Here is a 27,415-nt window from a genome sequence, read left to right on the forward strand (position 1 = left end):
GGCAGTGATTTCAAACTGCAAAGACCAGAGGTGCTCTCATCTAACAGAGAGAAAGGTTCCGACTATGACGAACAGTCTTCTAAAAAAACAAACATACAAATGTGTGTCTTTGCACATGTTAATAATACACATGTATTATGTAACCTGTATTAAAAATGAAAACAGCAAGATGCAAGGGAAAAACCTTTCTGTAACATCAGATTATACTTTACATTGGCATTCAAAGACATCAATGGACGAGTGGTTAATGTGAAGGATATGTTGTCAGGGTTGCTGTGTGTAGTCTTTGCTGTTCACCATTACGACGAGTGTCTTAGTGTATGAGCAAAAGTGAGTTTGAAAGAAATGGCAGCTAAGCTTGTGAAAATATGAACTGCAAAATAAGCATCTGAAATAATGTGTGTCAGACCATGCAAAAGGACTGACATTAAGAGAGCTGATAATGAGGAGCCACAGGGGTTGCAGATTTCAAAACGACAGAATCAACAAATTGCCTGACACCACCAGTAAATCTGCACAGCATCCACCTTCTGACTACACATCTAAACAAATAACTAAAGGACATCAACATTATTGTCTAATTGGAAATGTGAACTTGCCATGCCAGAATATAGCCGCAGTATTTTAAATGTAGTATTATCCACAGACTGCAATGCTCATCTAAACTTTGCCGTTATTATACCATACAGTAATGCAATTGTCAAATGCTCGTAGCTGTGGTGGTCTACATTTGTGTGTCTGTCTGTCTGTCTCCTCCATCACTGCAACATACAAATTAATCATTAAGCTTCCGTTACCTTATGCTACTTGGCTCTTGAATACATAACAGCAGTTTTATCTTTTTATTTCCTTTCAACGTCATCTTTATTCAGTTTGTTTCGCTCTCTCCCTGAACCCCAACAGTTCATTTTAGTACATGAACTAAAGGAATTAAGGGGATGTGTTTCAGAATGACACCCTGTGGGCGGCAGATTTCACCATTATTCACTACAAATGTTTTTTTAACAGGTTGTCCCCAGACGTGTTCTTGTGGGAAAAATCACAACTGGCTCAACAAGACACGACACTCCCCAGTCTTTACTGGCAGCAGCGGTGGTTACAAAGACGCCAGCATGTGTACCCAAGTGTCACAGGACTTTGAGCAGGCCTTTACTTGTGGGTTTGGACATGATGCGCCACATCCTGCAATCCCGCTGAATTAACAACTCATGCTCACACCGGCACTTCCATGCACCTTAAGCAAGTTAAGAGAATAGTTAAAGAAAAGGCTTTTATCATTTTAATAGTAAAACTGTACTCTCAAAGATGCTTTCTTTGCAAATGGTAATGCCTGTGGATGTTCATGAACACAATCACATTTAGCTGCCAACCATTCCAGTACACAGCAAACATCACAGTCCTAGGACTAAGCAACAACAACAACAACATTTATTTAAATACCACATACAAATGACGTAGCTCACAGTGCTTTACAGGATGAAGAAAGAGAGAAAAAAAAGACAAAATATAAGAATAAAATTAGGCAATACTAATTAACATAGAATAAAAGTAACGTCCAATGGCCAAGCAGGACAGGGAAAAAAAGAAAAAAAAAACTCCAGCTAGCTGGAGAAGAAAAAAAAAACTAAATCTGCAGGGGTCCCAAGGCCACGAGGCCACCCAGCCCCCTGTAGGCATTTTACCTAATATAAATTATCTCAATCAGTCCTCGTGGTTTTCAGGCTTCACGTGCAAGAACTTGATGATGATGGTCATGTGGACCTCTGGCCTTCAATCCATCAATGTAAGGACATCATGGTGCTTTGATCAGGTGGTGGCACATTGGTTTAGAATCGACTTTAAAATTCTGCTTATGCTTTGTCACACACACGCGTGCTTAGGAAGCAGCCATCAAGTCCTAAGGTGAGTGATATTTCACGAGATGAGGGGTTGGTTATGTGCACTGATATCTCTCTCTGTCTGCAGAAATAAAGAAGAAAAGCCATAACTCATCTATCTTTCTTCCAGTCTCACAAAATGGCCACGATCTCACACCATGTAACATCCGCAACGTCACTTCCAACCATCTCTGATGACATCACTTCCGGCCATTCCAGATGACGTCTCTTCTGTCGTGTCACTTCCTTCCCCCATGTTTTTTATTTTCGCTATATAAACACCATGATTCTGACTGTGTGTGTTGATTGTGATCAGTTTTTGATTTCTTGTTGACCTTATTTTCATCTTTGTCCACTGTCATTAGTCGTCAGTTATAATCATCAACATTAAAAGAAATAAACATTTGAAATACATCAGTCTGTGTGTAATGAATGAATCTAATATACAAGTTTCACTTTTTGAATGGAATTACTGAAATAAATCAACTTTGTCATGATATTCTAATTTTATGACCAGCACCTGTATTAACGTTTAAATGTTCCAGTGAAAGTCTCTTTGGGTTGCAAGGAACAGCTAATCAGGATTTGACTCAGTGCTGTTTATTTCAGAATTCTTCCTACACATATCCTCAGAATTCGAATGCTTCCATACTGCAATTTTCAGTTGCCTCTTTACTACAGGAAGAAGCATAATATTCACCACAATCTATTCTGCATTATTCCATGAAGTAGATGTCTTGCATACAAATTGTACCAATTTCGTAATCTTGCGTGGAAAAACAGGAATTTCTCACAAGATCAAATAAAGCAATAGCATGTCATAAATTAAATGTAAAAACTCATCTTCATAATTTAACTTAGCAAAATCAGAATCTGTGCAATTAGCAAAAAGGTTAACAAGGAGTTGTTATAATGCAGCTACTCAATATCCCTCCATTGTAATGTTCTGTATTGAAGCAAATAATTAACTGACAATACAAAGCATGTAAATCCAGAATTAGAATAAAAGCAGCAGCATTCTTCTATAGATGAACATCTGTATAGATACACACCAAGTGACTCATGAGCTTCTCTTCATTTTTCTTCTTTTCTTTCACTTTTTCTTCTCTCTCTCAGCTGAAAGTTTGTTTATCCTGGAAGTTCAAAGATGGTTCATCAGAATTTTAAGTTTAATTTTCCTCTGCCTGTATACAAAGGATAACGATTTGTGAAAATCATCTCATAGGAAACACTTCTAAATGCATGAAGAAATACAGTAAAATAAGATTTGCAGAATCAAATTTTTCCCCTCTCCCTTCTGTAACCTAATGAAATGTATGCAAGACTTGGCTGATATATCCTCAAGTTGCTTTAAATGTAGAACATTTATACAGAGACAAACACAAGCATATCATCATTTATAAATATGGGAAGAACAAGGTGGGACCAGCCCCACCATAGGTCATCTGATTACTGCAAACAAAATGACGTGTATAAATTTAGGATGCTATCAGACTTAAGCAGATTGCAGTGTAACCAACATGCAGATGGACCCATTCTCAATTACCAGCTGAAGTGCAGGGGGTTAAATGTTCTCCAAACACTGTGCAAGAATGCATGGCTTTGTGTGTGTAAATGGGTCCATGACAACAGCTGCTTCATGCTGAAATTACTCCTGCTTTGGTACTAGCTGCCTGCGAGTATATAATAAAGAAAGCAGAATTGAAGGGAAATGAATGAGACCGACACTCACAATATTAGACCCTACTACCTTATGCGTTATGCTTCGAAATTAAGACTAACAAATAAAAGCTAGATTTTTTTTTTTTTAAACTTCAAAACACCCAAATTTAATGGTGCTAACCACAAAGAACTATTCAATCTTTACATTATGCAGTGCTTTACAAACTGAAGTGAAATATACAAAAAGTGATACTGTATTTTGTGCTTTCATGCTACGTGAAAAACATGCTTTCTCATAGCCACCTCTAAGTGCTTAAGACTATTAATGCTGATTTATCTTCCTGAAAGACTATTGTCAAAGAAAAGGAAAGAAGCATATCGTCAGAAGACGGCAGGAACACAGAAGCATGGGAACATTTCTTATTTCTTGCAGAGTTTTTGGCACTTCAGTAGTAACTGGGTGACTTGGTTTGAAGAAAAGGCCCAAAGCTTGTGCAGATGGATGAATGCCCAGCTACAAAGTTAGCATGTTCTGACTGTGTACTTGTGAGTTTTTATCTTGGTCCTTCTGGTTTCCTTCCACATCCTAAAGATGAGCATTCAGAGACTGAATATTGAACCAGTGAGTCCAGACATGTGCATGAGAGCTCCATCTGATGACTTTTCATTTAATTTTTGCTAAATTAAAACCTCTCCTGCTATTTAATCTCTCTTCAAAACTATAGCACACATTCTGAAAGAGGAACTTAAGATACAGTATGTACAGTCTTTTCAAATGATAAATTTGTCAATACAACGGTCATATTACAATAAAAACAGTTTGTTTCCTTAAAATGGCAAGATGTTTTACTTGTTTGATATATTAACGAAAGCTAAGGCTCATAACATTGATCTTGTTTTAAGACTAGCAAACTGTAAAGTGCAAGTAAACTGCATTAGCTCCTGAAAGCTTTTATAAAAAGCATTAATCTCAATTCATCAAAATAGTCTAGGTGCTTAAAGGTCTTCTTCCAAACAGTTAGCCTAGATAATGCAACATTAAAAACTGGGCTCTCGTATTCAAAAAGCAAAAGTGAGCACAATGAAAATAGTTGAATATTATATATATATATATATATATATATATATATATATATATATATATATACACACACACACACAGTAGATATATATATAGATAGATATGTCACAAAAACTCAAATTCTTTTAGTTTCATGGGATTTAACTGTGCCATTCTTTTCTGAAGTACAAGCTTGAAGATCTAGCAGCTTTTGTCTGTGATGTTCCTGGTTTTCCTGGAAAGCCTGTTCATCTAAAGAACGTCTTATTGTAGTTTTCAGTTCTTCAATTGCAAAGCCACTAGACGCTGATACAGGAATAATGTGGCTAAACTTCAGAAGACTTTTGGGAATCATATCTTCAGGTAGCAAATGCACAAAATCTGTTGTAAAAAAATAAATAACTTTTAGTAAATGTCTCTGTACAAGACACACTCAGGCATAGTATATAAAATTTAAGTACAAAGAAATAGTGTACAAAATTTTATCCATTCGTTCTATTTTTTAACACACTTACCAAACATGAGGGACTTGGGGAGCCAATCAGTCAAGCAAAGCCCACACTCGGTTACATAGCTGATTTTCGTTCATAGTAATAATAGTGTTTCGTAACTTTTTATTTTTGTTATAATTAATCTAATACAGTGGGGCAAAAAAGTATTTAGTCAGCCACCAATTGTGCAAGTTCTCCCACTTAAAAAGATGAGAGAGGCTTGTAATTTTCATCATAGGTATACCTCAACTATGAGAGACAAAATGAGAAAAAAAAATCCAGAAAATCACATTGTCTGATTTTTGAAGAATTTATTTGCAAATTATGGTGGAAAAAAAATATTTGGTCAATAACAAAAGTTCATCTCAATACTTTGTTTTATACCCTTTGTTGGCAATGACAGAGGTCAAACGTTTTCTGTAAGTCTTCACAAGGTTTTCACACACTGTTGCTGGTATTTTGGCCCATTCCTCCATGCAGATCTCCTCTAGAGCAGTGATGTTTTGGGGCTGTCGCTGGGCAACACGGACTTTCAACTCCCTCCAAAGATTTTCTATGGGGTTGAGATCTGGGGACTGGCTAGGCCACTCCAGGACCTTGAAATGCTTCTTACGAAGCCACTCCTTCGTTACCCAGGCGGTGTGTTTGGGATCATTGTCATGCTGACAGACCCAGCCACATTTCATCTTCAATGCCCTTGCTGATGGAAGAAGGTTTTCAGTCAAAATCTGACGATACATGGCCCCATTCTTTCTTTCCTTTACACAGATCAGTCGTCCTGGTCCCTTTGCAGAAAAAAAGCCCCAAAGCATGATGTTTCCACCCCCATGCTTTACAGTAGGTATCGTGTTCTTTGGATGCAACTCAGCATTCTTCCTCCTCCAAACATGACGAGTAGAGTTTTTACCAAAAAGTTCTATTTTGGTTTCATCTGACCATATGTCTTTGTCCCAATCCTCTTCTGGATCATCCAGATGCTCTCTAGCAAACTTCAGACAGGCCTGCACATGTACTGGCTTAAGCAGGGGGACACGTCTGGCACTGCAGGATTTGAGTCCCTGGCGGCGTAGTGTGTTACTGATGGTAGCCTTTGTTACTTTGGTCCCAGCTCTCTGCAGGTCATTCACTAGGTCCCCCCCGTGTGGTTCTGGCATTTTTGCTCACTGTTCTTGTGATCATTTTGACCCCACGGGGTGAGATCTTGCGTGGAGCCCCAGATCGAGGGAGATTATCAGTGGTCTTTTATGTCTTCCATTTTCTAATAATTGCTCTCACAGTTGATTTCTTCACACCAAGCTGCTTACCTATTGCAGATTCAGTCTTCCCAGCCTGGTGCAGGTCTACAATTTTGTTTCTGGTGTCCTTTGACAGCTCTTTGGTCTTGGCCATAGTGGAGTTTGGAGTGTGACTGTTTGAGGTTGTGGACAGGTGTCTTTTATATTGATAACGAGTTCAAACAGGTGCCATTAATACAGGTAACGAGTGGAGGACAGAGGAGCCTCTAACAGAAGAAGTTACAGGTCTGTGAGAGCCGGAAATCTTGCTTATTTGTAGGTGACCAAATACTTATTTTCCACCATAATTTGCAAATAAATTCTTTAAAATCAGACAAAGTGATTTTCTGGATTTTTTTTCTCATTTTGTCTCTCATAGTTGAGGTATACCTATGATGAAAATTACAGGCCTCTCTCATCTTTTTAAGTGGGAGAACTTGCACAATTGGTGGCTGACTAAATACTTTTTTGCCCCACTGTATATATTGTAATGGCCAATAAACTTATGCGTGTGGTGTTTGAATTGTCACAAAAAAAATTTAAATTACTAAACATGTACGAAAAGGCGGAAGTGCTTCAATTATTGCTTCGTTTACGGAGTAGGAAGAGAAACAGTGACTGATATAAAGCATGATGCCAACAAAATTCAAAAAACGTGTCAATTAATGTTAATGGTCTTCTGTAATGTAATTTTCTTACTAAATTCTGTTATGTTTTGTTGCAGGGAGCTTGTGATGCGCTGTGCAGGAGCAGAAAGGGTGGAATGAATGCTGTAAGTGATGGGACTATCTGAAGGGGTTTTGCTTTGTAAGGGGAGGACACATCTCTTAGGAGATAAATGACAGGAGAAGTTAAGAGGAAAAGGAAGGTGCAGTGGAAGGAAGTTTTGAGTAGGGAGTCAGGAGACAAGCAGGGGTGTTGGTGGTACAGAGAAAAAAAAAACTTAACTGGCAGGAGATAAATTAACTGGTGTAGGAAAGCTTTCGTTTATTATTTTGGAGGTGTGCTCCATAACCCTGACAGGGCACTGTTTCTTACAGAGTGAAGACTCCAAGTAAAACATAGAAAACTCCAGTACCTCTGAGTTGTATTTGTTTATTAGGCTGGTCGTTACAATATTATATGAATTCATTCTGTTAATACTATATTATAGAGGGTGTCCCAAAATTCACGCAAGAAGTAATTTTGAGAGAGAACACAGGTTTTTAATTAAAAATTGTAAATTTTTAATTGATTCATAAAGTATACAGTATAGGGTTATGTATGGAATAGCATATCGGGTAAATGGCCTCCACGGCTTTGCTGGCACATACGCACTCTTGTCAAAATTTTCCATGACCGTTTTGCATAAATGTGGCTGAATTTCGTTGATACAGCTCTCAATTTCCTCCTTCAAGGCGTGGGTGATCGTAGGCTTGATGGCATAAACCTCAGACTTCAAACAATCACACATGGATTTTCTGAACCCCAAATGCAACAATTTTTACGATTAACGAAGCCATCAAGATGAAAATGAGCCTCATCGCTGAAGATGATTTTTTTTTTTTCGAAAAATCGGCATTCACTAGTTGTTGTTCCAAAATCCATTCAAGGAACTCTCTTCGCTGTGTGTGGTCAGTAGGCTTCAGTTCTTGACTCAGTTGAACTTTGTAAGCATGAAGATGCAAATCTTTCATGAGAATACGCTGTAGAGTGCTTCTGGAAATGTTCAATTCTTGACCACGGTGCCGAATTGATGTTCCTGGACTCTCAGCAACACTCTCACAAACTGCTTCGATGTTTTGTGTTAAACGACTTGTTGAAGGACGGCCAGAGTGTCTAAGATCACTAACTGATCCAGTCCCCCTGAATTTTTTTAATTAATCTCTTCACAGGTGATGAAGTTAAATCAATATTCCGACCATATTTTTCACGAAAAGTGCAAACTGTAGCTGCCAAACCTTCATTATTTTTAAAATATTGCTCAACAATGAAAACGCGTTGTTCTTTTGTGTAGCGCTCCATTTTTAATAACCCTGAACTGTGAGCTGTCACGCTGTCTTTTTTTTCGTTGGCAACACTTTACCGCACAAATGCCGCCAAATTCAAATCTTGCATGAATTTTGGGACACCCTATACTTTGTTAATATAGTTTTTTTTGTAAATACAACTATTTGCTAAACTAATCGACTGTATATTTTTTTAAAGTAGCTGTCCTATTATCTGTCTTTTCTCTTATCTGTAACAGCCTCAGTCCCAAACTCCTGAAGGATAATCAAGGTTTTACTGTAAGTGCTAAATAGACAACATGATTAACCACTTACTAATGACTACAACAAATAAAAGCTAACAGTGCCTCAGTTAACTGGCGGCAACATGATGTGTTCTATTCTTCAGCAGAACACAGAGATTTAACTACATACAATAAAAATTAGTTACACAGCAACTCTGTGCATTAATACAGAGAAAAAAAAAAACAACAAACAAACAATGAATGAATTCACAAGGGTTTATTCTGTGTAAAATACCAGCAGATCTACTGCACAAGACAGATAGAAACAGACCCACAGGATGATATGCACACCCTTCAGCTTTTTTGTTTGTGCATATGAAATATCAATAATTCACCTCTGCAAGTATAAACTAGCCTTCAAATGCCATTCACCCAATACTCTGAAAGTTAAAAATTACACAACCATAAAACAGCTGACTCCACAAATGAATACAGGGCTATATAAAGCATTATGGTGCTGCACAGAGAAGACCACATTTGAAAAGGAAAATGTTGCTCTTTCACACTGGACAGAAAGCAGTCTATTTAAATGATGACAACAGTAGTTATTCAAGCAATAACAAGAACAGGGTGTTTCATGGAAGTATTATAGAAATGTGAAATTGTGTTCTGAAAAAAAAAAAACAGTGATACTAAGATTTATACATCACTAGAGTCACTGACATTTTCAGCTCAATTTTGAATACACACAATGTGGAAAACACCATAACAGCATCAGTGCTTAAAAAACTGGAAGGTATACTATACAAGTATCTTCCCCAGCCAACTATGCTTCCTGTTAAAGCCAAGTTAAAATTCCTTAGAAATGTTTATGAACACATTAAACCAGAACAGAATTAAACCAAACGAGCAATACATGACACTGCTAGTGCAGACAGTGCAAGGCTTTCAAAGATTCTACATATTTATAGGCATTCAGGAAGGTGTGATTATATTCAGGCTTTTGAAAAACATTTTTAATATTTGTAACAAGAGGAAAATATTAAACGTATTTATTTACACCATACATTGTACAATAAATTGAAACAATAGAAGGTTAAATACCTTGTGGATGCTTTAGTTGGTCTAAAAGGTCTTTCAATTTTAACTCAGCATCTGGCAGATCCATTTTGTTCACAACAAGGATGGAAGGTTTTGAAAGGAGATCTTCTTTATACAGTTCTATTTCCTAAACACAGGCATGTGTTAAATGATTAACGACTAGTTACTAAAATAAATGAAAATCTGCACAAAATTAATTTCCCACAGGTTACAGAATTTTTTCTCTTGAAACATAAGGAGAGATGAATGTGAATGCAACCCCTTAAATTTGTACTTTCTACTTACAAACAATATGTACTGTATTGAAATTCTTGTACCTCACTTACTATAAGCAAAAAGCAACAATAAATGAACAAAAATATTAAATGACAAAAATGAAGGGTTTTGAATTGGCACAAGGAGACATCTATTATATGCAAATCTATGACACTATGCAATGTTCCAAAAAATAAAAAAAATTATATATACACACATTTTTCAATATAAAGAAACTATATGCAATGCAAAAATACACCCTTTGAAAACCAAGTTACAATGACGACCAACAGCAAACCAGTCATTCTGAGTTTATTAGCCATTCATGAGAGGCATCCTATATCTGGGGTATGCATTAAATTGGTGATGATGCCTACCAGATCATAAATGTGAGACCAGTTTATGTCTGTGGAGTCTGGAAATCTTAAACGTAGGCTTTTATTTAGCAGCAGTTGGTGTCTGTCTTTTTACTTTTTTATCTTGCTCCAGCTTTTGCATTGTGCAATCACATTTGACAGTTTGCCAGCAAGTTTATTATCGTGCAAGTTGTCTTTGAAGATGCTTTTTTTTTTTGGACTATTGACTAGTGAAAATTAGTGAATGTTCTATTTAACTATGAAATATTACTCAAACTCAGCACTTCTCTAAAAAAATTAAAAAAAAAAAAAAAAAACTCACTATAAATATTTGCCAGGAAATTGAAATGCTTCTTCTGGATTCAATCTTCTTACATGAAATTATTTTTAATTTCTTGAAATATACTAATTTTGTCACAGTTTTTTTTTTTGTGCACTAAATGATGTTCAATTAAAGACAGAAAACAAAACTTAAACAGTAAAAAAAAAAAAAAATCCTCTTTATGGACTACTTGTGCATCAGCTAAAACCGTCTGTGTACCGCTGATCTAGATTTGGGAATTACTGTTTATTTTTCATTCCACTATTCCTGAAAATCTCTCTCCCCAATTCTGTCATGCTCTCTTTTTTTCACTCAACCTAATGGTAAGGTTTTATGGCTTTTACGTAAAGATTTAGAAAGGGGGAAAATTGTTTTCATCTTCATAATCAGACATATTCATGGTATAAAATGAGACTGTCTAAATCCTTTACAAAAAGGCAAAAAAAAAAAATCTCCCCCTCTAGGTTACAGTACTCTAGAATTGCTATCAAAGTACAATTGGAACTGCACCATATATGAAAGAAGAAACAAGTAACTGACTTTTGTCGGTGCTTATGTGCCAACAACTGGATCACAGTATCCTTGTGGGGAGTGAGGAGAATGCTGGAATGTGCTCCCACTGATGACTCTACCCAAGTGAGCTTTCAAGTCCCTCAGTAGAACTATAAATACAGTGAAATCTGGAAGAGGTGATTGGGAGGAACAGCCTACCCAAACTAAACTAAAGTGGTGTTTGGTTATTGGACTTCTGTTCTAGTCACAGTTTGTCCATAACGAACACCATGTTTGAGCATAAGGGTGTTTTCACAAGTGAACATGTCCCTAGTCCCTTGTCCTAGGCTGCAGATCAATGATAAATTTCGTAGTCATGTCATCAGATCCAAAACTGTATGTCTTGGCGTGGGGTATAGTGGGTCCATGGCTCAGAAAAAAGGGTAATTTTTAAAACTAAATAATTAATTGGCCAGCTCATTCTTCATGGGTATGCACGCTCACAAAGCTGTGGGGAGCTAGTGGAGTAATTGGGGCGAGACTCACCTGCACGTCAAGGTACAATCTAACTCAATTGCTTCATCCACTTCTTGTGGTGTTCCACTGAGATACTGTGCCCACTGAGCCTTATAAGAACGAGCCAGCACAACAAAGGGAGGAAATAAATAAAATAAATAAAAGGCCGACCAGAAAGAAAAATGGAGAGAGAGAGAAGGCAGTAAGCAGAGAGAGCCACTGCAAGTTAGCAAATGAGAGGTGAAGAAGGCATACAGCCTGGAGGAAAACTCCATGGATACCGTGTCAATGGCATTCAGGGGCTGGAGGCCACTCCAGCAGAGTGAACCGAGAGCTGGAGTGGCTGAAAAGCAGCTCGCTTGTAGTGACTTGCCAGAGAGAGGCAGCATGGCTACAGGGGAGTGAGAGGCTGAAAGTGGCATTCTGCAGGTGGTGCCATGGACCACAGGGACGCAAGCCTAGTAGCGGGAGTCAGAGGCTTGATGGTGTGCCCTGTTTGGAGCCAAAGGGGGCTACAAGGGGCCTGAGCCTAGAAGCAGCACTGAAGGTGGGCTGAACGGCTTGATAGGCACCTCCTTAGCAGTAAGAGCCCATACTGGGTTAAGCCAAGTATTAAAGGACTGCACCAGGATTCATGGTTTTAAGGGCAGTTTCCTGCCTGTATCTTAACCTCATTTTTAAGGGATTATTTATGGATTGATTTTAACCTCCACTTTCACTCTAATGGATTAATGGATATCACACTTGGACATTCAGGTGAAGAGAGTGGCTGAGCTAGCAATTGATCATTACCTGGTTATGAGTTGCCTCAGATGGTAGGGAAGACGCAGGACAGACCAGGCATACCTAAACGTATATTAAGGGTGTGCTGGGACTGTCTGGCAGAAGCACCCATCTGGGAGATCTTCAGTTCACACCTCCAGATGAATTTCTTTTGCATTCCAAGGGAGACAGGAAACACTGAACCTGCAGCTGCACAGAGTTATGGATGTAAGATCATTGATGCCTCTAATGGCAGTAATCGTCGAACTCAACGGTGAACACTCGCAGAAGTCACCGAGAGGGCATGTTTCAACTTTATGAGGAGTCACACTCCTTAGCCTCCCTGGAAAGGCCTATGCAATGGTTCTGGAAAAGAGTTGTTCGTCAAGCCTCTGATTCAGCAGGAACACTGCAGATTTCATTGCAGTTGCTGAACACTGAACTAGCTTTTTGCCAACAGGATTCAAGATGGGTCCTTAAGAGGATGCCCCACAACTGTACATATGATTTGTGGACTTGAAAAAGTAATACTGTACATCCACATCCCTTGGGGAGTCCTGGAGGTTTTGCTTCTGGAGTAAGGGGTACAAAGCCTGCTGTTCCAGGCTGTACAGTTGCTGTACAACTACAGTGAAAGCTTAGAATGCATTGCCTGCAGTATGTCAGACTCCACTAGGATTGCCTTTGTCACCAGTTCTGTTCACGATATTTATGAACAGAATTTCTAAGTGCAGCCAAGGAGTGGATGGTGTTCGGTTCAGTGATCTTGGGATCATATCTGTTATTTTTGTGGAAGATGTGGTCCTGTTGGCTTTATTGAACTGTGATCCTCGACATACACTGGGCAATTTGCAGCCAAGTATGAAGTAGCTGGGAGGAGGATAAGCACCTCTAAGTCCAAGGTTATAGTTCTCTGGCAGAAAAAGGTGGAGTGTCTTGTTCAGGTTGGGGATGGAATGTTGCCTCAAATTGAACAGTTTAAAGATCTCGAGATATAGTTCACAAGTGAGTGAAAAGAGGGACAGGAGATCAGAGGGAGATAAGTCAAAAGGCTATGCTCCCAATTTACTGGTTCATCTACATTCCTATCCTTTCCTATGGTCACAAACATGAAAGAACTACATCACAGATTTAAGTGGCAGAAATAAGTTTCCTTTGCAAGGTGAGAAGCGCACATATTCGGGAGGAGCTCAAAGTAGAGCTGCTGCTCCTCTGCATTGAAAGGAGCCAGTTGTGGTGGTTTGGACATCTGATTAGGATGCCTCCTGGATGTCAAACCAGGAGGAGACCTCAGGCGCACCCAGGACACACTGGAGAGTTTAAGTCTCTCAGCTAGCTTGGGAACGGCTTGGTATTTCCTTTGGAGTCATGAGGGCATCTGTTTAGACTGCTGCCCCCATGGACCAGGCAAGCGGCAGACAATTGGCAGAAAATGGATGGATGAGACCTTCCAACAAGCATGGATCTTGTTTTTCCATTGGCCAAATACAGTCAAAAACATGTACTGGTGCTATATGATTTTTGTCATTTGCTTGGTCTGTTCAATAGTTTGTTAGTTGTTGTCATTTTACATACTTGTGAATTGTTCCATGTCTAAACGTAATCACTCAATGAAACATTAAGATGACAAATTATTATAGTTGCTGACACATTGAAGTAGAGGCTTCCTGTTTTTGATGAACGTTAGCATTGCTGATAGAATTCTAGCAATCAACTTCTTACAGTTTCACAGAAAAGCATTTTCTCAGAGTTTTACCTGTAAAATTTTTCACATCTGCTGAGATTGGCGAGATGATTTTATTCTTTTCTGGCTCATTCAATTCATTCACATTTATGCCATTATTTCAGTCTTTTTTTCTGCATTTACTTAATTTCAAGGATACAGACAGACTTCAGTACTTAACAACATCTTAGCTGATGCTCCATTCCTCCCATTGTGTGAGTTTGGTTTATGTTTTTTTTTTTATGCATTGTTTATAATGTTTATTTGGTAGGGAATTAAGGGAGTGTCATTTTCTAGTGTATGCAAATATTTGTTTTTGTTTATTAACTTACTGTATATTTTGGGCACCTTCTATAATTTATGTTCATATTCATCTTAATTTATGTTCTTATTCATCTATATTTTGTTACTTACCGTCTTTGAACCATAGAAACGGGGACTGAGTTAGGGAAATCTGTTGTAAGCAGAGTACTATGTTGACTTGGCCTAGCCAGAGTTTATTCCAGGCCTTGGGCCTAAAAAGTAGCAGCAAGTCTAGACATTTTTCAACCAGTCATTACAAACTGAAATCATAAGCAATAATGGCCTTCTGAACACATTCTTTAAAATGACTCATATAAGTTCTATCAGGATTTTCAAGATTTTATCTTCAATTTTACTGTACAACATTCAGTTTTCTAATAAACATTTCCATTGCCAATACGTCTATATTTTTTCACTACATTAAATGGCTACACACACACATTTGCTTTCATGTGCTTTACTTTCTTATTTACATGAAAACCATCCCTAGTTTTAAGGCTTTATCACATTCGTATTGACTCCCTGTAGACCCCATTTTAAACCGTAAGCATAGGCACTGTATTTTTGTTTTTGTTTTTTTTTTTTTAATTTATGAAACTACTTCACTTAAGAACATAAGTACCTTCTGCAATCTAATGCATACCATTACAGTGAAAAAAATAACTTAAATGTGAAAAATACATAATGTATCCTTTATGAGAATTATTTTAACTTTCAGGCAAGAGTTTTGATTAATTCAAAATCATGTAACTACTGGGACAATAGGATGCAGTATATACTATGTGCCATAAAGAAATTTTGCATGTAAAATGTTATTGTCAGAAAGTATGCAAATACAGGAATTTATCAATACTGCTGAATACTAAATAACCTGGTAACATGGCCATAACAGAATACTTTGTTATCCTTCCCACATTCTGACGTTTGTAAGATAATGTGCTTTAATGAATACCTTTTTTTATTGATTATGACTTATAATAAATTATATACAGTGATCCCTCGCTATATCGCGCTTCGCTTTTCGCGGCTTCACTCCATAGCGGATTTTATATGTAAGCATATTTAAATATATATCGCGGATTTTTTGCTGGTTCGCGGATTTCTGCGGACAATGGGTCTTTTAATTTCTGGTACATGCTTCCTCAGTTGGTTTGCCCAGTTGATTTCATACAACGGACGCTATTGGCAGATGGCTGAGAAGCTAGATTGCTTACTTTTCTCTGTCTCTCTTGCGCTGACTTTCTCTGATCCTGACGTATGGGGATTGAGCAGGGGGGCTGTTCGCACACCTAGACGATACGGACGCTCGTCTAAAAATGCTGAAAGATTATCTTCACGTTGCTATCTTTTGTGCAGCTGCACGGTGCTTCGCATACTTAAAAGCTCGAAGGGCACGTATTGATTTTTGACTGAAAAACAAACTCTGTCTCTCTCTCTCTCTCTCTCTCCCCCTGCTCCTGACGGAGGGGGTGTGAGCTGCCGCCTTCAACAGCTTTGTGCCGCAGTGCTTAGCATACTTAAAAGCCAAACAGCCCTATTGATTTGTTTGCTAGAGATTGTTTTCTCTATCTATGTGACATTCTGTGCTCCTGACACGCACTCCTTTGAAGAGGAAGATATGTTTGCATTCTTTTAATTGTGAGACAGAACTGTCATCTCTGTCTTGTCATGGAGCACAGTTTAAACTTTTGAAAAAGAGACAAATGTTTGTTTGCAGTGTTTGAATAACGTTCCTGTCTCTCTACAACCTCCTGTGTTTCTGCGCAAATCTGTGACCCAAGCATGACAATATAAAAATAACCATATAAACATATGGTTTCTACTTCGCGGATTTTCTTATTTCGCGGGTGGCTCTGGAACGTAACCCCCGCGATGGAGGAGGGATTACTGTACTTATAATAAATTACAATAAAAATTGAGAAAACAATATTTATTAGACATTGGTAATAACCCTTAAATTATAAACAGGATTTATAGAGTAAAATGAGTATTTTGTCATTTTGCTACACTTGTTACTTGGGCAAATGTGTGATAATCTTAAACATATCAAATAATTTAGTAACTTTAAAGTCAAAATATAAACAGCTTGTCAATGTACCATCCCGACAATAAACACACAAGACTTAAACTTCATGTCATTTACACTATCAGAAAATTATTTATATATGCATTGTTTTATTTTCAACATTTAATTCAATGCATTTCCCTAGCTATTACATCTTCTACATTACCTTTGTTAACAGCACCACAGTTTCAAAGACTGTTCTGAATTGTGTCTTGTAAGAGAGCTGAAATCCATTAATGTCAACCTAAAAACAAAAACAAAGTGATACAATATCTGTAGGCATATATCTCGGGTGCCTATAAAATATATTCACTTTTTTTTATACACAATTTAATTTGGTATTTTCATACTTAACAGAAAAAGTTGATAATATGACACACCTAAATCATCACTGGTGCAGCCAATTTGTTTTACAAGTCTAATAATAATTAGTTAAATGGAGATCACCTGTCTGCAGTCAAGGGGTTTCAATTGACATTAGTATACATGTACCATATCTGGAAGATTCAACTTTAGGCAGTATCATGGCCTAACCTACGTAATAAAGACAACAGAACATTCCAAGCAACTCAGTGAAAGGATGATTGAAGAACACAAGTCAGGGAATGGATACAAGTAAATATCCAAATCAATGAATATCCCTTGGAGTACAGTTTAATCAATCATTCAGAAATGGTAAAAGTGTTGCACTGCTGTAAATCTGCCTTTAGTAGGCCATCCACAAAAACTAAGGACAATGCCAGAAGATAACTAGTCAAGGAAGCCACCTAGAGACATACTAGAACTCTGAGGGAGTTGCAAGCTACAGTGGCGCAGGCTGGAGAAACTGTGCATGTAACAACAGTTGACTGGGTGTTTCAACAGTCACAGCTTTATGAGAGCTCTATGAGAGAGTGGCAAAGAAAAAGCCACTGAAGAAAAAAACCATGCACAACATCTTAGCTATAGTGTGCCAGAGGGCACAATGGAGACTCTGAAGTCAGCTGGAAGAAAGTTTTATAGCCTGATGAGACTAAAATTAAGCTTTATTGACAAACAAAACATCATGTTTTTCATAAGCCAAACACTGAACATCATCATAAACACACCAACTCCACATTGAAGCATGGTGGTGGCAGTTTCATGTTATGTGACTACTTCTCTGCAGCAGACCCTGAAGGGCTTGTGATGGCTGAGGGTAAAATGAGGCAAAATACAGGAAAATCTTTGAGGAGATTGTGATATAGTCTGCAAGACATCTGCACCTTTGCAAATGTGTTTTCCAGCAATACAACAACCCCAAGCGTAAAACCAAAGATGCACAGAAATGTCTTTAAAACAAGAATGTTAATGTCCTAAAGTGGCAGAGTCACAGTTCATGTCCATTGAGAATTTGTGGCTGGTCTTCAAAAAGGCTGTTCACTCATTATCCCTATGTAACCTGAAAACTTTGACCAGTTTTATACAGAAAGATAAATGGAAAAAAACTGCAGTGCCCAGAAGCAAACTCAAGAGTCACAGCTATAAAGGCTGTTAAAAGTGTATCTACTAAATCCTGACTTGAAGTGTGAACAATTATTTATGTTGTACAGTTAGGTCCATAAATATTTGGACAGAGACAACTTTTTTCTAATTTTGGTTCTGTTTATTACCACAATGAATTTTAAATGAAACAACTCAGATGCAGTTGCAGTGCAGACTTTCAGCTTTAATTCAGTGGGGTGAACAAAATAATTGCATAAAAATGTGAGGCAACTAAAGCATTATTTTAACACAATCCCTTCTTTTCAGGGGCTCAAAAGTAATTGGACAATTGACTCAAAGTCTATTTCATGGGCAGGTGTGGGCAAGTCCGTCGTTATGTCATTATCAATTAAGCAGATAAAAGGCCGGGAGTTGATTTGAGGTGTGGTGCTTGCATGTGGAAGATTTTGCTGTGAACAGACAACATGCGGTCAAAGGATATCTCCATGCAGGTGAAAGAAGCCATTCTTAAAAGCTGCGAAAACAGAAAAAAATCCATCCGAGAAATTGCTACAATATTACGAGCGGCAAAATCTACAGTTTGGTACATCCTGAGAAAGAAAGCAAGCACTGGTGAACTCAGCAACGCAAAAAGACCTGGACATACACGGGAGACAACAGTGGTGGATGATCGCAGAATCATTTCCATGGTGAAGAGAAACCCCTTCACAACAGCCAACCAAGTGAACAACACTCTCCAGGGGGTAGGCGTATCGATATCCAAGTCTACCATAAAGAGAAGACTGCATGAAAGTAAATACAGAGGGTGCACTGCAAGGAGCAAGCCACTCATAAGCCTCAAGAATAGAAAGGCTAGATTGGACTTTGCTAAAGAACATCTAAAAAAGCCAGCACAGTTCTGGAAAAACATTCTTTGGACAGATGAAACCAAGATCAACCTCTACCAGAATGATGGCAAGAAAAAAGTATGGAGAAGGCGTGGAACAGCTCATTATCCAAAGCATACCACATCATCTGTAAAACACTGTGGAGGCAGTGTGATGGCTTGGGCGTGCATGGCTGCCAGTGGCACTGGGACACTAGTGTTTATTGATGATGTGACACAGGACAGAAGCAGCCGAATGAATTCTGAGGTGTTCAGAGACATACTGTCTGCTCAAATCCAACTAAATGCAGTCAAATTGATTGGGCGGCGTTTCATGATACAGATGGACAATGACCCAAAACATACAGCCAAAGCAACCCAGGAGTTTATTAAAGCAAAGAAGTGGAAAATTATTGAATGGCCAAGTCACTCACCTGATCTTAACCCAATTGAGCATGCATTTCACTTCTTGAAGACTAAACTTCAGACAGAAAGGCCCACAAACAAACAGCAACTGAAAGCCACTGCAGTAAAGGCCTGGCAGAGCATTAAAAAGGAGGAAACCTAGCATCTGGTGATGTCCATGAGTTCAAGACTTCAAGCTGTCATTGCCAGCAAAGGGTTTTTCAACCAAGTATTAGAAATGAACATTTTATTTCCAGTTATTTCATTTGTCCAATTACTTTTGAGCCCCTGAAAAGAAGGGATTGTGTTAAAAAAATGCTTTAGTTGCCTCACATTTTTATGCAATTGTTTTGTTCACCCCACTGAATTAAAGCTAAAAGTCCGCACTTCAACTGCATCTGAGTTGTTTCATTTAAAATTCATTGTGGTAATGTACAGAACCAAAATTAGAAAAAAGTTGTCTCTGTCCAAATATTTACGGACCTAACTGAATACAGTAATCCCTCCTCCATCGCGGGGGTTGCGTTCCAGAGCCACCCGCGAAATAAGAAAATCCGCGAAGTAGAAACCATATGTTTATATGGTTATTTTTATATTGTCATGCTTGGGTCACAGATTTGCGCAGAAACACAGGAGGTTGTAGTGAGACAGGAACATTATTCAAACACTGCAAACAAACATTTGTCTCTTTTTCAAAAGTTTAAACTGTGCTCCATGACAAGACAGAGATGACAGTTCCGTCTCACAATTAAAAGCATGCAAACATATTTTCCTCTTCAAAGGAGTGCGCGTCAGGAGCAGAGTCTCTCAGAAAGACAGAGGAGAGCAAACAAATCAATAGGGCTGTTTGCTTTTAAGTATGCGAAGCACCGCGGCACAAAGCTGTTGAAGGCGGCAGCTCACACCCCCTCCGTCAGGAGCAGGGAGACAGAGACAGAGTTTTTTTTCAAACAAAAATCAATACGTGCCCTTCGAGCTTTTAAGTATGCGAAGCACCGTACAGCATGTCGTCTCAGGAAGCAGCTGCACAAAAGATGGCAACGTGAAGATAATCTTTCAGCATTTTTAGACGAGCGTCCTTATCGTCTAGGTGTGTGAACAGCCCCCCTGCTCAATCCCCCTACGTCAGGATCAGAGAAAGTCAGCGCAAGAGAGACAGAAAAGTAAGCCGGGTAGCTTCTCAGCCATCTGCCAATTGCGTCCCTTGTATGAAATCAACTGGGCAAACCAACTGAGGAAGCATGTACCAGAAATTAAAAGACCTATTGTCCACAGAAATCCGCGAACCAGCAAAAAATCCGCGATATATATTTAAATATGCTTACATATAAAATCCACGATGGAGTGAAGCCGCGAAAGGCGAAGCGCGATATAGCGTGGGATTACTGTATCTGTAATTTATTTTGATCACTTTACAAATCTCTCATTTTACTTTGACTTTAAAAGAGTCATTATTTGTTGATCAGTGTCAAAAAGCAAAATTAAATCCACTGCGATTCAGTGTTGCATAACAATAAAATGTGAAATATTCCAAGGGAATAAATAATTTTTATAGGCACTATACTTTCTATTAATTAGATTATCTTTTTATAATAATCAAGGAACAAACTAAACATAATGATTTGGTAAATTCCACTTCCTTATCCACATACTAAAAGGACAATCAAGCATTCTCTGTATCAGTCTTATCTTGATGTATTGATCAATAAAAGCACATTCGAAAGACCACATTTATTTTAATATTGGCAAATTAGGTGACAGTCTCCAAGCACACTGCTATGTATTAGTTTATAATCTCACTCTAGAACCTAAAGTCTGCAATATTAACACTAGAATCACTGAAATCTACAATTTTTTTCAGACATACACCAAAAACTTGCTGCTCCTTAACGCTGCACTGTTAGCTCGCTTTGGTTTTGCAAATGTGTGGATTAGCAGAACGCAGCCTGCTACACCACAGACCCCCTACTCAATAAGATGAAGGCATCGCCCTGCTGAAATCCTCACAGCTGAAGTCTGGAATTATATTGGTGATGAAATACTGCGATTTCAAATACATACAGTTCATATGTACTGTATTTTATGTCTACAATGATCTGTGTAAATATAGAATGACAGGGGAAATGCAAGGCAAAAACTGCTGAACACATGGCTAAAACAAAATGTTTTCATATGTTTCAGTAACGACGACACAATTTTGACGTGAAGTGTAGGATGGTGAAGCCCAACTATCCAAGAAACACTTTTGCAAAAGTTGTAACAAAACAATTATGCTTTTATTCAAGAATAAAACCGAAGTAAAAGAAATTGCTCAACTGACATGTTGCTGAAGCCCAACTATCAGTCGAAACAAAGTAAAACACATTCACAGACGTGTGTGTTTGCGCATTTCATTTTCAACCAGTTGTCACAGTGGTAATGCTGCTCCCGCACAGGTGAGGTAACAGGTTTGAATCTCGCATCGGCTCTGCATTTAGCACTTTGAGTAGTGAGCTGCTTATTATTATTATTTTATAACAAAAACACACATTTGATGCAAGTTTGTAACATCCTGTGTAAATTTATGGTACTTCTAAAGAATGGTACTTTTCCTCGCACACGGACGTTCATATCAACAAGTCATTTGACCGTTTCTTTTTTATTCAGTTTTATTCATGGATACTTGAATAAAACTGATTTTGAACAATTTTTTATTCAGTTTTATTTTCTTGAATAAAACTTAATTTGAATGGTTTTTTTTATTCTGTTTTATTCTTGGACTCTTCAATAAAAAAAAAAAAAAAATCAAATGACATGTTGATGTGAATGTCCGTGTTCGAGGAAAAGTAACATCCACCACAGACACTGCGGTGTCCGATTGCTCAACAAGACACCAAGAAGTAACGACTGAGCTATGCTTGTGTGTTTCCTTTTATCCTTTCAGTGCTAACTTTTACAAGTACAGTGGAACCTCGGTTCACGACCATAACTCGTTCCAAAACTCTGGTTGTAAACCGATTTGGTCGTGAACCGAAACAATTTCCCCCCTAGGACTGTATGTAAATACAATTAATCCGTTCCAGACCATACGAACTGTATGTAAATATATATATTGTTTAAGTTTTTAAGCACAATTATAGTTAATTAAACCATAGAATGCACAGTGTAATAGTAAACTAAACTAGCCAACCCGCGGCGTAACATACGCTGCATAATTATGTATTGATGGGTGAACACTTGCTGAACGACACAGTTGTCCAAATGGGGTGGGTTTGTGGATACCACTGTGAGTGAATGAAAAGATGGACCTCTGGAGAGAGCAACATACAATTGTCCGTGACTGAAAGCGGGATCGTCTGTGACGATGGAGGCCACGCTGGTGAAAGTTACTTCGTCGGTAGGGATACGTTTCAGCACTTGTTCATTAAGGTGTAGCGAGTCTTCGTTGTTGACGCTTAATATAGCTTGCGTACGGAGTTGTTCCGGAGTCACAGTTGAGAAACACTTTTTTAATGTCTTTTAAGCACAAGGAAAAAAATTAACATGTGAAACATCCGTAATGTAATAAGCCACCAAGAAAAGTAACATTGCAACAATGCACGCTACGATCCGATCGCTGTAAACAGAAGTGAAAACAAAATCGAGGCCGGTGCATTCTTTAACTGCCTTGTAGCGCAATGGTAGTGCTGCTGTTTTGCAGTAAGGAGACTGTGGAAGATTTTGGGTTCGCTTCCCGGTTTCTCCCTGTGTGGATAGCGCTTTGAATATTGAAAACACTGGTATATCAATGTAATGAAGTATTATTATTCTTATGCGTCCAGCGCTCTCTCTCTCGCACACCTGTATGCATGTGTGTGTCGCTCCCTCTCTCTCGCTGCACGTGTTCCTGCAGGCATACCAGTAAGTGAATGAAAAGATGGAACTCTGGAGAGAGCAACATACAACTGTCCGTGACTGAAAACTGGTTTTGGCAGATACATTCACATCTTTTTGAAAGTTTGGCCCTGTGTCTTAATTGTCATTGCAAAGGCAAATCTAACAGGAAATTGTCTTTGCTCAGATGCACGCACAGGCTCTCTCTCAGAAGCACACGAGCCCTCTCTCTCTGTAACATTGGAGCAGTTGTATAAACTTTTTTTTTTTTTTTTTTAATGAGTTTTAAGCACAGGGGGAAAAAAACCCAGGCTCCCTGCATGCGCAGGCTCTCTCTCTCTCTCAGCAGCACGCGAGCATCCCCCCCCCCTCTCTCTCTCTCTCTCTCTCTCTCAGCAGCACGGGAGCCCCCTCCCCCTCTGTCTCTCAGAAGCAGGCGAGCCCTCTCTCTCTAACATTGCAGCAGTTGTATAAACACTTTTTTTTAAAATGAATTTTAAGCACAGGGGGAAAAAAAGGTACATATGAACAAATCCGAACTTTATGTAAAAGCCAACCAAGATAGTAACATTGCAGGAGTTCACCATTTTTAATCAGGCGACTGACAGTAGTGGAGTCAGGCACAGAGAAGGTCAGCTGCTGAGAAAGCGTCTCGACTGTTGCAGGGCGGTGAAGCAGGTGAGACGCTAATGAAAAAGAGGCACAGGGCTTATTGGTTTTTAAAGACTGCTTCCTTCATTGTGTTTTAACCTCAGTTTTAAAGGATTGCACGGCTCTCTCTGTCGCACTGCCTGTGTGTGCGCGGCTCTCTCACTTGGGCTGCCTGTGTGTGCCTCTGTCTCTCTCTCACGCTGCCTCTGTGTGAACCAAGGTTCCACTGAGGTTGACTAATGAAAAGTCAATGTGGCTCAGAGCTGCATGTGGACTGTGGCACAGACAAACAGAAATGACGGCATGTTTTCCGAGGCGTCGCGTCCGAGTTGTCATCGTATCCAATGGTCTTAGAGTTGGTGGGCGTGGCTCCTTCCTGCGTGCGCCATGGGTGTCTTACTTGTCGGCGGCTTAGTGAATCCACGCCCCTTCCGGCGTGCTTTCCATGGGTGGCTACTTGTCTTCTGGCTTAGTGAATTATATTATATTATATATATATATATATATATATATATATATATATATATATATAGATGTAAAAACATTGAATAACACTGAGAAAACCTTGAACAACTGAGAAATTACCCCTTGGGATTAATAAAGTATCTATCTATCTAAAACTAACACTGCAATAGTTTGCGCTATAGCGCTACCAACCGCTTGCTAAAAACACTTTTTTTTTTAATGAGATTTAAGCACAGGGAAAAAAAATGAACATTTGAAAAAATCCGTAATTTAATAAACCACCAAGAAAAGTAACATTGCAACAATGCACGCTACGAACCGATCGCTGTAAACAGAAGTGAAAACAAAATCAAGCCCAGTGCATTCTTTAACTGCCTTCCTACCTTATGCATCCAGCTCTCTCTCCTGTTGCCTGTGTGTGTGCATCTCATCTCTCTCGCTGCCTGTGTGTGTGCATCTCGTCTCTCTCGCTGCCTGTGTGTGTGTGGTCTGTCTCGCTCTCTTGCGCTGCCTGTGTGTGTGTGTGTGTGTGTAGCGCGCTCTCTCGCTCGCTGCACAGGAAATGCACAGGGAGAGACTGAACATGTATAAACCGAAAGGGAAACTGGCTTGTTCGTATACCGAGTGTGAGGTCGTGAACCGAGGCAAAAGTTTTGCGAACTTCTTGGTCATAAACCAATTTGTACGTGTACCGAGACGTTCGTGAACCAAGGTTCCACTGTACCATAAAATTTACGCCAGCTGTTAAAAACATACATTTGATTTGAGTTTGTATTATATAATATTAATGAAGTAAAATTGATTAATTTAATTAAAAATTTCCACAGGATTGTACTTATTTTTTCACATGACTATCTCCTACAGCTGTCAGATTACACTTAAGATTTTACAAATTTGAAGCTTGCGCATATATTCCCAAGCAGGTATATAGGATAACATGCCTTTATGCATAAAAGTTACATGTATTACATAGAAACATGTAAGCATACAATTTATGTATACATATAGAAAGTCTGACTAGCAGCACATGACCAATGCAAGGTTTCGGTTCTCTCTAGATTTAGCAATTTATGGGTTATTATCTTAGTAATTTCAGAGCACAGCCTAGAATACATTTCATACAGCCAACAAGTATTCCTGGGTAATGTATCTCAAGGTACAGGCAGTGTTTTTGAAATTGTTCAGTTCCCACACTATATCAACAGGGCCTATCGTACAAGTTCTTCTAGGAGTTTGTGCATGATGGCAGCAAAAAGACCATAAACACAGGCAGGGAAAATGGAGCAGTCAGAGCTAATCTGAAGTTAAACCTTCATCAACCATCATAATGGATGGAACATAATGGATGAGCTTTGATTTTGGATCACATCTCAAAAAAGGATTATGGATTGAAAGATCATGATTTATATAGAAACATGGCATAACCCCACCTCTTATAACATAACTGAACTAGACGGCCACAGCGTCTTCAGTACGGGCAGAATGACCCAGAACTCTGGAAAGACCAAAATGGGGAGAGGAGTATCTATGTGGGCAGCACGGTGGCACAGTGGGTAGCGCTGCTGCCTCGCAGTTGGGAGACCTGGGGACCTGGGTTCGCTTCCCGGGTCCTCCCTGCGTGGAGTTTGCATGTTCTCCCCATGTCTGCGTGGGTTTCCTCCGGGCGCTCCAGTTTCCTCCCACAGTCCAAAGACATGCAGGTTAGGTGGATTGGCGATTCTAAATTGGCCCTAATGTGTGCTTGGTGTGTGGGTGTGTTTGTGTGTGTCCTGCGGTGGGTTGACACCCTGCCCGGGATTGGTTCCTGCCTTGTGCCCTGTGTTGGCTGGGATTGGCTCCAGCAGACCCCCGTGACCCTGTGTTTGGATTCAGCGGGTTGGAAAATGGATGGATGGAGTATCTATGTAAACAAAGCCTGTTGTACAGACAGTCATTGTTCTGTCAATCTGGAATGAGCTTCACCATGACGACGAGCCTCATGCAATCTCCAGCAGTGATGCAAGTTCTGCACGAAGAAGGGTGAATGTAAACAAGGCTGCAGGACACAATGTAAGAGCTGGCTGTGTGTTCACTAGCTGAGGCCTTCACGGATATTTTCAGCCTGTCTCTTGCCCAGACAGTTGTTCCTACTTGCTGAAAGGCATCAAACATCATGTCTTTACTAAAACTATCTGATGCACTTGCCTTGAATAATTCTGTCCTGCTGTATTCTCCCCAATTATTGTGACAAGTTTTGAGAAGCTGTTCCTAGACCATCTCAAAGCTCGTCTCTTCCCCATCCCCAAAGCAGCTGTACTCCTTGAGTGGGCACATCTAAGAGGCGTACTTAGGTTGTGCAAATTACAAGCAGCAGGCTCTACATCTCAGGTAAACGAACAGTAGCCTGTCTTGCTGTTTACTCATGAGTGATCTTATCACACAACTTGTTAAGCTGCCACTAACATTCAGTCTCTGGGAATTACAGGCAGTTGTTCAATGAGCAGATTATCTATGAATGGAGTTTACTGCAAGGCTGTGTGTGCTGCTGGTTACATTTAGCAACTTGTGTGCATAAAAGCACAAAATAACTGAAAATGGTGCCAAAGTCCAGAGTACATAGTGCTATTCTTCACGGTTTGTGACAGCTGCTCTATATTTATCCATATCAAACCTAGTTTGTTTATAATAAAATATACAGAAGTCGCTAAATGAAAATTAATTGAAATTCAGTTGAAAAGAAAAATTTGGGGGTTTTAAATGTTTGTTTACATCCATGAAACTGACTTAAGCCGAGAACTGGCTGTATACTGTAATTTCTTTCAGAACCAGCCCGTTATATCACGTTCTGTATTTTTCCTACTTCAGTTTGTGTTAACATCATTTACTGTACTTGAAATCACTCAACTCTGCACATATTACTGTTTAGCTTATACTTTACTAGTTCCACACTGAGTTAACCCTCCACTTTATTCACATTTTTTTCTTTTGAAATTGATTTCAATTATTTTGTTTTTTTTTATATAAAGTTTTTGATTATTTTCAACTTACATCCACTGTTTAAAACAGTAGAAAGCTAGTTATTAAATATAACTTTCTTGCTGAACAGCCTTTGCAACTTTATTCTGACCATAATAATGGTTAAACCCTCCAGTCAGAAAAGATGCACACTGAACGGATTATCATTCTTCAAATAAAGGAATCTTTATTACTGAAGTAGAAGTGTATCTAAGCTTCATAGCACATCATATAAGTGGAAAACTTGG

At 38.9% G+C, this 27,415-nt stretch overlaps 1 protein-coding gene across 1 annotated transcript in view; it reads right to left on the reverse strand.

Moving 5' to 3' along the window:
* Positions 1–1,448: 1,448 nt before the first annotated feature.
* Positions 1,449–27,415, reverse strand: part of gtpbp10 (GTP-binding protein 10 (putative)) — a 70,010-nt gene continuing 44,043 nt past the window's right edge. The window contains exons 8-10 of the mRNA XM_028817143.2: positions 16,638–16,715; positions 9,681–9,804; positions 1,449–4,980 (exon numbers count right to left, since the gene is read on the reverse strand). Coding sequence (XP_028672976.1) covers positions 4,736–4,980; positions 9,681–9,804; positions 16,638–16,715 — 447 coding nt within the window. The 3' untranslated portion in view covers positions 1,449–4,735. The remainder of the gene's footprint in view (positions 4,981–9,680; positions 9,805–16,637; positions 16,716–27,415) is intronic.

The sequence above is a fragment of the Erpetoichthys calabaricus genome, chromosome 13 (genome assembly GCF_900747795.2).
Source record: "Erpetoichthys calabaricus chromosome 13, fErpCal1.3, whole genome shotgun sequence".
Taxonomy (NCBI): Eukaryota; Metazoa; Chordata; class Cladistia; order Polypteriformes; family Polypteridae; genus Erpetoichthys; species Erpetoichthys calabaricus.